The sequence below is a fragment of the Alligator sinensis genome, unplaced genomic scaffold (assembly GCF_000455745.1).
Source record: "Alligator sinensis unplaced genomic scaffold, ASM45574v1 scaffold976_1, whole genome shotgun sequence".
NCBI lineage: Eukaryota > Metazoa > Chordata > Crocodylia > Alligatoridae > Alligator > Alligator sinensis.
The window spans coordinates 1,750,122-1,765,687 of NW_005842117.1; the positions used below are offsets into that span (position 1 = coordinate 1,750,122).

At 40.0% G+C, this 15,566-nt stretch overlaps 1 protein-coding gene across 1 annotated transcript in view; it reads right to left on the reverse strand.

Moving 5' to 3' along the window:
- The window catches only part of TMTC2 (transmembrane and tetratricopeptide repeat containing 2), a 242,311-nt gene that overhangs the window by 133,564 nt on the left and 93,181 nt on the right, over positions 1-15,566 (reverse strand). Inside the window, exon 4 of the mRNA XM_006024805.3 lies at positions 10,101-10,215. Within this exon, the coding sequence (XP_006024867.1) occupies positions 10,101-10,215 (115 nt within the window). The remainder of the gene's footprint in view (positions 1-10,100; positions 10,216-15,566) is intronic.

Below are 15,566 nucleotides of genomic sequence, written 5' to 3' on the forward strand. Positions count from 1 at the left end.
CCCCACCCCCCCCGGTGTCCTATGGATCCATCCTGAACCCTTTGGGCTGTCATCCCTAACAGAAATTTCTCCTTATTTTGTTTGACCTAGCTCTGTGTGTGTGTGTGTGTGTGTGTGTGTGTGTGTGTGTGTGTGTGTGAACATATTATAAACATATTATAAACAGGTTTTCTGGGAAGTTGAAAGGGGGTGCTTTTTGGTTTGTGTTTTTTTCCCCATTAAAATTATTAAATATAGATGGCACAAAATTATTAAATGGTGTCATTATAAGTGATACAGAAAATAGTATTAAAATGTAATTACAAAAGCCATATAGTGGAATCATCATTATACCACCTGTACTCAAAAAGCACATTAGTTTATTCCTGAGATGGCCCCAGTATATGTAGTGGTTCTACTAAGTAAATTAATGCCCAATGTGAGTAAAGGTGAAAAAGAGAGAACATCTGCCAGTGGAATAAATGTATGAATTTGGGGAATACTCAAACTTCTTAGTCTAACATTATCTTGATGCATTACCAAAACTATAAAATCTTTCTTCTCTCATGATTGCTACTCCAAGGACATTTACTTGGAGCTTATTTGGGGCCTGATTCTGTCATCTATAGTCTTGTTCCATTCTATACACACAGTCCCATTTCAGTGGGTCTAACCTCAGACTGTTAGATTTTCATATATCATACACTGGCATACAAAGAATAAGTGGGAGTAAAACCCCCTCCACACATTATTCAACTTGTGACTCAGATAGGCACGCATCAGATAATTTCCATCTATCCCTGTAAGTGGTGTTTGAGCACTTGTGGCACTCAGGACAGGTCCCAGAGGACTGGAAAGGTGCCAACATGGTCCCTATTTTCAAAAAGGGGAGGAAGGAGGATCCAGGTTACTATTGGCCACATTAGTCTCACCTCTATCCTTGGGAAAACCTTTGAAAAAATTATTAACGAACACATTTGTGGGAGTCCAGCAGGAAAAATAATGCTGAAGGGCAACCAGCATGGTTTCATAGCAGGTAGGTCCAGCCAGACTAATCTTGTTTCTTTTTTATGACCAGGTCACAAAATGCGTAGATGCAGGAGTTGAGGTTGATGTCATTAACTTGGATTTTAAAAAGGCCTTTGATACAGCGTCTCATCCCATTCTCATACATAAACTAAGAGGCTGTGACACAGATGATTACACAATCAGGTGGGTGGTGAATTGGCTTAAGAGATGCACCCAGAGAGTGGTGGTGGATGGGTCGGTATCGACCTGGAAAGATGTGGGCAGTGGGGTCTCCCAAGGTTCAGTCATTGTACCAGTGCTGTTCAATATCTTCATCAGTGACCTGGATGAGGGCATGGAGAGCAGTCTGTCCAAATCTGCAGATTATACCAAATTATAGGGCAAAGTAAACACATTAGTGGGCAGGAAACAGATTCAGGCGGATTTGGACAGGTTGGAAAAGTGGGCAGAGCAGAATAGGATGCAGTTTAACAAAGATAAGTGCAAAGTACTGCACCAGGGACAAGGAATCTCCAACACACTTACAGACTTGGAGATGACTTCCTAAGCAGCACAGCAGCAGAATGGGGTCTTGGAACCATAGACAACTCTAAGATGAACATGAGTCATCAATGTGATGAAGTGATCAGTAAAGCTAACCGCTCTCTATCATGCATTAGCAGGTGCATCACGAACAGGTCTAGGGAGGTGATACTTCCCCTCTATGCGGCACTGCTGAGGCCACAGCTGGAGTACAGTTTTTGGTGCCACACTTCAAAAGGGATGTGGAAAACCTTGAAAGGGTCCAGAGAAGGGCTACTTGGATCGTTAAAGGCCTGCAGGTAAGGTTATAGAAGAAGGGATTGAGGGCCCTGGATATCTTCAGTCTCTGCAAGAGAAGGCTGACTGGGGATCTAGGGGCTATCTACAAATTCATCAGGGGGGACAGCAAGGAATAGGAAATGCTCTGTTTACCAGGGCACCCCTTGGAGTTACTAGAAACAATGGCCACAGTGACAGGGTGACAGAGGGCAGATTTAGATTAGACATCAGGAAGAACTTGTTTATGGTAAGGGTTACCAGAATCTGGAATGGGCTTCCAAAGGAGGTGGTGCTCTCCCCTACCTTGGAGGTCTTTAAGAAGAAACTGGACAAGCACCTGGAGGGGGACACCTCACACAAGCACGTTCCTGCCCAGGGCACTCAATGATCTACTAAGGTCCCTTCTGACCCTAAACATCCATGAAATCTATGAAATATCCATCAGTACTGTTTTGCCACCAACTATCATCAACTGGAGAAAAGTCATTCAAAAGCAAGTAATTTCCAGGAAAAGCCAAGCCCTTCTGTTATCCATGGACAATCCAATTAAGATTGCTTCCACCTCAGCACTATAGCACTTTCCACAAGCTGTACTTTCTCAACAGTTGGCTGTCACAACCCAAGGGTGTGATTTTGTTTGTGTGCGCTTTGGCACTGCTAAATTATTTCCCGCCACTAGGAGCTTTCTTTGCAGGGTGCATTTCTCAGTTGCAAAGAGAAATGCACGGTGCAAAGGAGTTCCCACCATTCGCATGCAAATTTGTGTCCCACTATTGGCCAGTTCTAAATTATTCCCACGTGGTGGCTAGCGATTGGCTTGCTAGCCGTATAAGAGGCTTGAGTGGTTTCCACCCAAGTTGGAGAACTCCGAGGAAAACCCCTGCAAGGGAGGACTCCATAACCATCTGGAGGAGGAGAACTTCACATCTCGTGAAGATCTCTAAGCGCTGCGGAGCCTATCGAACCCAGCACAGGCTATAGGGGTCTGATCAACCTCTGGCCTCTCCCTGTCGCCGAGCGATCCCTCGACGAACCCCTTCCCTGCGCGCAAGTTCTACGGAGCCTAGCAAACTTCGTGTGAGTGTATCCAGAGCTCTGCCCGGGTTCGAGTCCTGCAGGTTTATCTTCCCGTCGCCAAAAACCCATTGCGACATACTCTCGTGTTTTGCATCTTCCCGTCGCCGAAAACCCCCTGCGACGTACTCTCGTGCCCTGCAGGTTCGAGTTTTGTTTTGTTTTGTTTTGTAACTGCAACTCAAGCAAGTTTTCCTGCCTGCACCGCGACCATCTTTGGTGTAAGTAAAATAATCTTTACTCAACCGCTAAGCGTCCGTGCCTAATTCTAGCCCGCCGGCCTGCATTCCCCGACCCGGCGGGTCCGGGCTGCTGGCCACAGCCCGCCGCACACAGGCCCCCGAGGGCCTCGGACTGCTCCCGGCCCGCACATTGCTAAGAAGGTATAGGGAAAGTGAGAAGTATTGCTTTTGTCCTTCTTACTATTTCTGGTGCAGCAGATAGTTATGCTAGTTTTTGGTCCTCCTGTTCTGACATCCCACTGAACAGAAAAAGCTGGTTTGTGGGCACGTCTACATGTAAAATTCATATGAAGCAATAAACTCCGGAGCTCATTGCTGGGCATTACCGGGCTAGCCAACCAAGACTTTTTGTGCCTGTAATGGGGAAATCAACTTCTCTGTAGAAAAGGCATCTGAAAGAAATACCCCATCTTCCAGAGGAATGCCAGATATCCCAGGAAGATAAATCAGGACCATGCTGATGCGGGGGAGGGATGAACTGGATAGGAGATATTATAAGGACTGGTTGTAAGATGGCTAAGGTCTTTGGATTTTTCCCAGGCTGGAGAAAGGTCCAAGGCGCCAGAAGTCAGGGCTGGCAGAATCAGCAGGCAGGCTGTTTTCTGAAAATACTGGCCTCTCTCTCAGGGGGAGCAAGGAGGTAGCCAAACAAGAGGGTAAGAAGATGTGCATGTCCTGTTTTGGGGTCTTCAAACTCACGGTCAATTCTTCTTGTATAATTCTTTTCTCCTAAATAATAAATCCTTCTGTTGTTTTATCTCCTTACAGATTGTCTGTGGCAGATAGTAATTTCAGGGCAGTAATATTCCAGGCTGGCCCATTCTATGGAATGAGGGACTTAGACCTTCTTCCACAACCCAAAGGGGAGACCACACAGCTCTGGCAAAGGATCTCCTGGTGCAGTTTAAGGGCAGGAAGCCAAGACTTGCAGGGATAAGGAATAATCCCAGGGCAAACCTTGTTCTGTTCCTTGGGACAAACAACAGGCCAGCAGGGAGAAACTCAGGTTTTGGGGGCATGACATGGATGTGTTTTGCAACACCCCTGAAATTTTCATGTGGTTAACTCTTTCAATCACTTTCTTTTAGGTTTTTTTTTGTTTATTTTTGTTTTTTAAACTTAAGTGGCATCAGGATTTTTTCTCTCTCTTACTGGGAAGTAGCTCCTTTAAAAATGCTCAGCATTTAAATAATCATTAACTGCTAGTTTTTTTTACAGAGGATTCTAAAAATCAGTCTGAGTTTCTTAAAATGTGGAAAATCTCCTGAAATATTTAACCTACTATCTAATTACTAGTACAGATCACAGGACTGTAACCAGGACTCAGAGACTCAGCCCTAACCCAAATGAAATAACATAGACAAAACTGTCTTGTAAACTGAAAAGCTATTTTGCTTTGGGCAGTAATGAGAAGTAAAATGAAACAGTAACAATATGAGTTTTAACTTCTAGTAATAAAACTAAACTGAAAAAGCACAAAGAATAAGCCTCTTCTCTTAATTTTACTGAAAATTATTAAGTTTGAGAAACGGAACCAACAGTATTTTTTCTACAGTACTGTCTTTGGTGATTCCAAAGTTAACATACATTGAGCACTTTGTTTTTTAAAAATTAGAGAGGATAATTCTGGGCTGATTTACACCCTATGCAATTCAAGTCAAGTCAGTAGGGTAGCCTATTGCATGCAAATTGGCAAGGAACTCTGTTTTAAGATTTATTCATACATTTGTATTTGAGGATCTCTCAAAGTGTCAGAGAAACCATTATTTATTAATTGGTTTTGGTCAGCATTTCAGAAAGGTAACACATCTCATTAAATATTATATTGTAATATGTCCCTTATCTATACCAAAATATTATGAGTAAAATCTTAACCCCAATTAAAGTCAGCAGCAAAACCCTATTGACTTTAGTGGAGTTGGGATTTCCCACTATAGATGGACAATATATGCTGTACAAAACTATCAGCCCTACAAATAGGGCTAAGCAGGAAAAAAAATGAACATCTGAAGTTTTAATTCCCCCTCAGAATGAAACCAAGTATTGTTTTCAACTTTTAGGGAAAGAAATAAAACAAGCTTATCTAAGAGAACACAATACCAAAAAAAATCTCAGCATTGGTATGGCCATGGTTTACACCTTGAAATAAGTGGACCTCTACAACGTGAATGAATATAGCTCATATTATTTCCTCCACTTTTCTCCATATTAAATTATCATATTATTCCATAAAAGCAGTTGTAAAAAATGTGCTGTTGTATGCTCAAAATCAGTAGCAAGCTGTTTACTAACACTTTAGAAATTATTTAAGAGTTTTACATAACTTTCCTTTTCAGACAATTAAAGATTTTACAGAAGAAAATGAAATGCTCAGAATTATGCGAGGTTATGAATAGGGATGATATAATTACTCCATACTCAATTAATGTGTAGTGAATTTTTCTTACCAGAGGGTGAGCCATTGTAGTGGTCTCAGAAGCCATGGTGTATAATATTAATCTAACAAAATATGTTCTACCTCGTACCTGGAAATCCAGTTTCGTAAGTATGCAGAAGCAATACTGAAAAGTATCAAGCTAAACAAATTCACCATGGGAAGTGCTAGCATGCTATAGCCCATAACAAATTTACGTCAGAATCATTTCAAAAACCAACCAAAGTATTGGAAATAGCTATTTATCTGCACCTAAATCCCACAAATTTTAGTACCGTAAAGGACAATTGTTAAGTTTATGCAACAATTTTTTATATGAGATAATGTCTTTAAAAAAGGAATAAAAAGATACCACAGAGGTATTCTATCCAATTAATCAAAATTGTTCTCCCTCTGTATAATCCCTGGGAATTTGAGTTGTGCCTTAACAATGTATTACCCCTCACCAGATAAGCATATTGGCTTGTTACTCTTGAATATGAATATTGAGCAGTGTCTGTACTTAGTAATTAAAAGTGCCTCGACACAGCAGAATTCTTAGCACGATGCGAGTACTTGGTGCAAGGGACGCCTTGCTACAGCGGGAAAAGCCTTGGTGCAGTGATCAGCTCCCGCCAAAACTAGCAGCTGCACTGTTTGGATGCATGCTACCGATTGGCTCATTGTAAATTATTCATACCCGGCGGCTAGCAATTGGCTCACTAGCTGTATAAAAGCTTGGGTAGTTTCCGCCCAAGTCGGAGAACTCTGCGTGTACGTTGGGAACGAGTTCCTCGTGTACCTTGGAGCAAAATTGGAGGCCTGATCAACCACCAACCACTCCCCGTCGCCGACCGTCCCGACGTACCCAGCACCCTGCATGCTCGGAAAACATTGGTGTGCCACCCGGTTTCTTTCTTTTGTTTGTAACCTGTACGGAGCGTGCCTACACTGTGTGCATCGACGCAAGTCCCTGTATGCCAGTTTGTAAGTAAAGTTCTTTTCAATTCAACCAGTACGCGTTTGTTCCTAATTCCACTCCATCGGTGCGGCCCCATTCCGGCTATACTTGACCCCCACAAGCAGGAGGGATATTTATTTATTTTTATGTTACATGCCAAAGAATAAATGGGAAGGAAAAATATAACAAAACCAGTCAACAAAAGGGTGAAGACACACCCACAGCTTATTAAATTTAGCAGCATGTGTAGAGACACATACAAAGACAGTTCAGATAGAATCTAAGTGTTTCTGGATTAAGAATACTGACAGATCTGGCCAAGTTTTATTTTAATTCCATACAAAAGCTATGCTAAATGAATATTATCACTATAAGGGAACATACTGAAAAGTCAGGAAATGAGAGAGTCTAACCCAGTCCAAATACACTTCATGATATATACTTCAATTACAAGACTGCACTGTAATGCTTTTATATAGTTCTTAAAATTCAAGTCCAGGATGGGATGTGCCCAGGGAACAAGATAACTGTTTGGACCTTATGCCTAATCTCATTGTGCAGCTTGTGGTCCCAACGCTTCATTTACAACAAATCTTACCCAATTCATGGTTCAGTTTGGACACCTATTTCATTTAGTGCATAATGTAAAGAGATAAATAAGAAGGTATGTAGTCAAAGATGTCCATAATGCATATACAAAAGGGAAGAGTTGACAAGAAATATTTGCTCAGTCATTTGGAAAACTTGAAATCATCATTGAAATTTCCCTGTGGAGCTGCCTAGGAATTTTTGTTTGATTTGGGTTTTTTTTAAAAATGGAAAGAAGGGAAAGAAGGGATTCCATTATATGTTAGAAAATGATAGTATTTTTTTCATGTGGGAAAATATCTATCTATCTATATCTCATGTATGGATGGAGAATGTGCTCCATTAAAATTCTGTCATCCTTTATGTGTACAGACACAAAAAGTACCATGTGCCATTTCCTATTCATACTAAAATTTCATTTATTACACAGAAATCCAATGAAAACTGAGAAACTTCTATTCAACTGAAATTTCTATTTTACACACACCACGCACACTTCATTGCCACTACAATGTTAACGTTTTTCAATTGCATAGAGGAAACAGTGTATGCACACATATTTAAAACATAAAAGATTAAAGCAAAACCATTTTCACTCAATCACCAAAAGACTGGTTAGTAAAATTTTATATTATTTATTTCTATAACTACTTGCTGAGTCACAAGAGCCATTTCTTTAAAAAATGACCAGAAATAATAAGAGAGTTTATTTCACAATTTCTTCCTCTTACCAATCTAAAAGAAACAAACACATTTTTTCTACTTAATTTGGTACACAAATTATGTTCCTACAAATAACTTGTTAGCCTATTATGATAAAGAGAGCTAGCTAAATGATTGTATTTATTTGCCAAGTCAAAGCTGTCTAACTTCTGAATGCCCATGGGCTGCTCACAGTGTAGCTGCCCCCCGCCCCCCACCCCCCCACTTGGGCAGCTAGGTCCCTTGAATATGCAGGTTCCCTGCCTCTCATGCACAGCCCACGTGTACAGCGCATAACCTCCTGCCCACATGGGCCACACTGCCCCACTTCTAGGGGCAGGGACAGGAAGCTGAAACTAGAGGGAGGGGAATTTCAGAGACTCCGGTAGAAATAGTAGCAGGTAGGAACCTTTGGGCCAGGTGTTAACTATTTATGGGCCACATGCAGCTCACAGGCTGCCAGTTGGCTAGCTTTGCTGTAAGTTAAAGCAATACTAATTGGCAAGCAAATCTTTAATACTTAACACAAATCAACTGACTGAGATAGTAAGGAAATAAGTTTTCTAGGCTGTGTAAAATTCTATTTTACAGGACAGTTATAGACAAAAGAGTAAATAAAAATGAAATTTCTTTACTGAGATTTGCTTCTTATGTGTATTCTTGTTCTCACCTATTAACTGTTCTGAGCCACATATAATTTATTTTTAAATGTTATACAGTTCATGAGTCTGGTGAGTTCTGATACATTATGAAATTGAATAGGTGATCATAATCATGAGTGATGATGTGTGAGGCAAAACATCGCTTTGAGACTATCAGGCTGTGGCTACATACAGACATTCAAATTTCTTCTGGGAGAGTCACTACTCTTCCAGTAAAAACAATGAGTGTACAGTTCAGGATTTTTCTCCCAGAGCATAAGTGGTCACTCCAGGACAAAAATAATCTGGATAGCAGCCAGGAGTAAATCACTCCCAAGAGAGTTTCTCCTGGGAGTGCAAATGCTTGTTCATATTCTAGTCTGAGAGGGACTACAACACATTCATTCCAGGGTGCTTTGCTTCCCCTCTGTTCTGCCTCCTCCCTACAACTCTCTTGCAGGAGGACAGTGTGTTACTTGATGCACTTAATTGCTTCAGCCAAGCAGGAAGCATCACAATTCCCATTTTGTACTGCAGGGAAACACAGGCTTACACTAAGAAGTTTGGGTCAGCCAATCAGGGCTGCCCTTTACATTGTTTCCATCTATCACCAGGCAGACTGAGGAAGCTAAGATGTGTGCACAGAAGAACCCTAGCTGTGCAACATTAGCCCTACATGCTCTCTGCCCTTCAAGGGTTCAGCATTCAAATGTCTGTTCATGTGCCTCCTGGTAAGTTTTCTACCAGAAAAACAAACCCAGCAGAATTATCCAAGTACATCTAATCATGTATACACAGCATATGTTACAAGGGATGACAGTTAGGGACAAAGAAGCTTGCATAGTGAGCCATAGGGATGAGACACAAGACCCCCCACCCATGATGACAAGTTTCCCAATATCATATTACATAAGAAAATCATGCTTTAGTCAATCAAGATGTACAATAAGCATACTTGGTAGCATCTGCTTATTATCTAGATAAAGGCTTACTGAGTCAGGAAATAACTTATTCACTCTATTGCTATCATCACTTATTCATAAGATTCATTTAATTTATTTCTTCCACCCACCTACAAACCTACCCAAATTGCAATGAATGACCTTTCTGCATCTATGTTCTTCTGATTCTAGGCAGCAATACCCATGTCAATCCTTAAGGAAAGAAAATAAAATATTTAGCTACTCTGACACTAGTCTAGTATAGCTGACCAAATATCAATGATTTATAGTATTCTGATTCTCACCTCTCGCTACCCTCATACCCTTAAAAAGGATTAAACTGTTTATATTTTTAGAGATTAATAATGATACGATGCTGGTGTTGAGTATCTGATTTTTTTCTCTATTTTTTCCATTTAGTGCATAGGTCTAGTATGCTTAGTTTCAAACCAGATCCACATGCTTAATCTATGTGGTTCTACAGCTCATGTACTTGGTCACTTCAAGAGGGAGCAGCAATAGACAAATATATCATAATATGAATGTATACAAAAAAGGCCCTGTCCACCTCTTAGTTTTAAAAGCATGATTAATGAAAAGACTATTACAAAGACCAAAAAAAAAAAAGCAACAGCTAACATCATCTCCATTTCCAACAGCTAAATCAATAGCCCCATTCACAACAGGTTTCACAGATGAACCAACCCAGGCAAAGTCGTGCATACTTACAAATTATAAAGCATATCAGCCATGTTGCTGCGGTAGTACAAGGCATTTCTATAGGCGCTTTCAGCTTCAGAAATCTTGCTCTGGCTCTTGAGAACATTTCCAAGGTTACCCCATGCTGCCAAGAGGAGAAAACAGTATTCAGAAAGAGCTACAATCCGATTATACATGACATAGTATCTGAATGTCAGGAAGTTCCACAGGGAGAAAAAACCCACAAAGAACCATTTTTATGGAACAATTCCCTCTCCCCCCAGCCCCCGCCCCTCCCCCCATTCCCCTGTATCATTTTATCTTACAGGGAGACATTAGTTTAGTAACAACAATCTGCATACATTCTGTCAAACTATAGTATTTCTGGCAAAAAAGATAATGTTTAAAAACTAAATGTTTAAGAGGACTTAAAGAAAACCTGTACTAGAAGACAAGGAATGTTTCATTTAATATCACCTTAATATAAAAACTTTCAGTTCACATATATACCTAGGGGGTCTTCATGGTTTCAGTTTGTCAAATACCTATGTGCTCTCAAGCCTCAAAAAGTCTTCCCATAGTAAACAGATTTTACTAGAGTATGTAAAAGTTGATAAATGACACAGAAATTGACGGAAAGGCAAGGAAACTAAACAAAATCAAAGGCACACAATATGGTTCTAAACACACTACACAGATCAGTAAAAATGCATTTTCTACTTAGAAGAACATGTGGTTCTTTACCTTACAATGTATTACAATATACAATGATCTGTTATATCATGCCTATAAAGCAGTTTGAAGTAAAATGTATTTGAGGCTCTGCAGATGTTCATTTTGAGAGTAAGGCTCCCTTAGTTGCAAAGAAAAATAAAAAGAGCACATGCAAACTAAAATGGAACAGAAGACATATAAAGTCCCCACTGCTCAATTTTTGAACATTTGATACAACTGGTACTGCAAGGAGATGATGTACCTCTATGTGCATGTAAAATAGTTTGGATTTATACATGTAGATGTTAAAGATGCTTGTTTCATCGAATGTATTCTTTATGATCAAGCATAAAGGATGACAATGTTAGATGTCTTTTCTACAACATACGGAGATATAGTCTCCCTTCATATGTATTAGCCATATTAGTGACATTAACACTAATAGAAGTTAAACAAGAACATGAGACATCAGGGCTAGGTACAGACATTCAAAAAGCCCAAGAATTAGAATTGATCTAAGTTGCACTCTTTTCTGTAATTGGTGTTGTTTTGATTGGGATTGAAAAGAACACATATTTGCCCTTTGGTGGTAGGGCAAATCTTAGACCAGGTCCCACCTTCTTGAAACCAGTCTATGTATGCTGAATTTCTGTTGTTATGGGTGTAGACCAGTTTTCATCACTTATACTGGCAAAAGTGTAATATTTGTACTTGGCCCAGATGTTCCTTCCTAACAATTCATCAAACCAATCTTACAGCTATGGGACACTGATATCAAGTTATTTCTTTCAGTGTATTGCTATTGGTCACAACTCCAGAAATCTAAATACTACAGCTAATTTTTATACTATAGATTCCTTTTCATACTGTTGCAATATATTTTTCAACAGAGCAATAATTATCACAAATACAATTTTTCTTATACTGCACACTGCTATTGTTGAGTTTACATCCAGCCACAGCAACAAAAGCAACAGCAACATTTTCCTCTGAGCAGAAGAGACTAAGCAGAAGCCTGCATAAAGAAACTATTGTGAACCACTGATGAAAGAAAACCTAAAAGCATACATGAAAACAAAATAAAACAAAACAAAAATCACACAATTTTGCACACAGCACTTTATACAGGTGAGGAGGCAAAACTGGATATTCCCATAAGAAGGAAATCTATTGCTTAGATGAGTTATTTCATTTCTGCCTAGGCTTTCTGATAAAGAACATTAACTCAACAAATCTTATTTATCTCCTCAGTAACAAGAGGGACTAAAGCTGAAAACGCACTCTCTCTCTTGTTTAACAAAATATAACTGCTAAAATATTCCAATCCTCCTTCATTCGGTGGGTTGGGGGGGGGGGGGGTGTTCACTCCATCATTCTTTTTACTACAGTTCAGAAGCCTGAGAATACAGTTTATTCCCTGACAGTACTGATCATTTTTTATGCATGATAAACATTATGGCCATGTCCAGATGCGCATGACTGTGCGGTATGTGGCACTGCAGATACATCTGTGGCGCCACATACAGCACATTCAGCTGTTCTCTGTACTCCAAGGCAGCAGCACACAGGGGCTTTTTTGACCCCTGAATATGCAGGGGTCAAAAAACCCTGCACGTAAAAAAGCAAAGCTGTGTATGCAGGGGTAGCGCACTCCGCCCAAACCCAGAGTCCGGCCAGCCAGAGCCAGGCTCCAGCCGTTGGCCAGGCTCTGAGCAGCAGGATCACCACTGTTGCAGCCCCAGGAGGTCCCCAGGACCCCAGGTATGGCTCCCCCGGCCAGCCCAGTGCTGGCCCCAGCCTCCTTTACCTCTCCCAGGGAAACATGCAGCACACCAGAGGCGGGTGGCACAGGCATTCCCCAGGGAGAACTAGCAGTGGCACACGGTGTGACATCATGGCTCTGACTACTTTGCCACCTGATAGGATACCAGCATTATTGGTACATCAGCAGAACACTGAGGCTTGTTAGTTAATGTACTCACTGTGAAGTTTAGTTCTGCCCTGCAGAAACACCATCTTAAAAAAGGATGTAGGTCCTCACAATCAATAGATTAAAATAGATTTTTTCCACTAATTCTCCCAGGACAGAGTAACAGACTGACTGATCATTTGAACTCGTAAAACTATCTCCTATTAAATAGTCTTTACCTGCCAAGCCATCCCAGTAACTTCATAAATCCTCATAAAAAGGACAATAATCCATCTAATATCTTTATATGTACTTCACTGTTACAGCCAATATTGTTTCATGGAGCGATTTAAAACTTTATCAAAATTCAAACTAGTACCAACTTTAAGGGAAATCAATACTAAAATACAGCACTGAAATGAGAAGATATAGACAAACACACTTTCTAACTTTTTTAAGAGGGGAAGGAGACCTGTTACTCAGGAGCTTGCTATACAGTCTAACACAGTGATGCTCAACCGGGGTGCTATAAGATTGCCATGGCACCTGCATCCTGTGCAAGGAGGCAAGCACTCTCTTTGCTCATGAACAAGCAACACTTGTGGCTATTCCTTTGAAGATGGCTACTGTCAGTTGCTTCACGCTGGGCAGCATGCTCTGCCATGGGTGACTGGACATGGGACCACAAGCCCAAGCTTTTCAGCACAGCTTGCTCCCCACTCCTTGCCCACACTCCCAGGGCTGGTGAGAGTAGTTATGGAGACAGATGACTTATCACCAGTATGCACGACTGGAGGAGCAGCTTTGGTGGTGTGGGCAGCACTTGGCCCCCTTAGGTACAGACCAGGGACAGGAAGAGGGCAGACAGGGAAAGAATGAGGCATGGTGGGATGGGGGCCTGTCCCCACTGCCCTCACCTGGCACCAGCTAGATCAGTGGTTCTCAAACTTTTTAGCATCAAGGCAAACGCCATGTCTTTTCTGAACTTAGATTCTAGCTCACGATCTCAACCAGGCACCACTATATTAAAAACTATGGAGGTATGCCTTGAGGCTAAAAAGGTTGAAAACCACTGATTTAACTCTTACATCTACATGATTCCATAGTAAAAAGTAAGATAAACCATCACCTGAATGAAATGGTATTAAAATTGCAACAGTTTTGGTGCACTTACCACTACAAAACATGCAGAATGATGCATACAGTTGTATCCTAAAACTTGTTCAATACATCTGTCCACAGCCAAATAATTCCTTGGTTGTCCTAGACTGCTCTCCATTTCATTTCATTTACAACAATCAATTGCTCTTTAACAGAAATCAAATGGTTATTGAAGAGGACACTTCATTTTAGAAGTCACAAGATGTTACTCACCAGATTCTTAATACAGGTTGAAATCTGGGTTTGTTTCCAATATGACACTAAATAACATATTTTCTCTACATACTTTTGCTTCACTTTGTATATGCTGACCAATCTGAAGGCAATCTAATCGGTCAGTTCCTATATTTATATTTTAAAAATGGGATGTCTTAGGATATCAGTCTATATCCTGAAGTCCTACTACCCTCCTATGTTAGTAAATGGAAACAGGACTAATCACATCAAAGTAAAGCCATGGTGTAGGCAAGTGAGAACAACTCTATATCTAGACAGCCACAAATGCAGTGGAGGCAAATGGAGATCAAATCTAGGTACAATACAGCTTACTATTGTAACAGTGTAGCATTGGCTACTTAGGAATGATTGACAAGGTATTTCCATGATTGAAAAGGTATTTCCAGTATTAATTACAATTTCAGCTTATAAAATGCTTTAATGTTCATGCTTTATAATTATATCCTGGATAAATGTTTTGGTTTTTATGCAAAACTGTCACAAAAATAAGTCAAGTATTTAAGACTGAGAGGAGAAGAAACAAAATTATACATCACAAATTATACATAACTGCACACTGTTCTGATACTCAACTATTTTAGGACTTTAAACTACACATAGCTACAATTTAGAGGCATAGTTTCAATACTAAATGGGAAGACAACTGGATTTGCAATTCTACAATTTTATGTGTGATATTTAAGTGGAAATGTATTAAATTTCCATAGAATTAAAAAAATTAACACTAAAAATCACTTAACATTCAGTAAAAGCTGAAGGTAATATATGTTATGATTCAGTCTTAAATTACCAAGCTATATTTTCCCCATAAGAACCTTTATTCAGTGCAAGGGCTTTTTGGTGTGCAGGGAATGAAGAAACTTAAAAATGTTGTCTCCTGCTTCATTCACTCTTCAATGTCAGTACTGAAAAGGATGAGGGTAATTTTTTAAAAACAGCATGTGGTCAGATAATTGCAAATAAATTAATATTCATGCATCAAACACACTTTCAAAGAGTATATTCAAAGTTCTGTCTTGTGGTACACAGACAGTTAAATTTCACTTCACATTCTTATGCACAAAACGTAGTCTGGCCCAACCAAATCACAATTTTACCAGATCATAAAACAATGCATATATAACTATGGTGTTGCATAATTGTGCAGTTTCAGTCCCAACTAGTTGTATTCCAACTCCTCCAAACAAATGGGGATATTTCAACTGATGTACATTTCTGGTCTTTTTTTTTTCATTTGCTCTGTGACTGAAGGTAAATATGGAGAGTATCACTTTCAAAGGGGAAAAAAAACAATTCTAAAGACTGTGCCTGATTTACTATGCTCCAAGTCATCTCATATAAATCAAGGCTTAAGCCCTCACTACTCTGAAAGGGAGTCATATACTTTAGTTTCTCTGATTCCCTCTGGCATAAAAGTACTAAGCCTTTTTTTTTAAACAGTAATAATGTTTTAATCTGCCTGGATTCACAGAGGC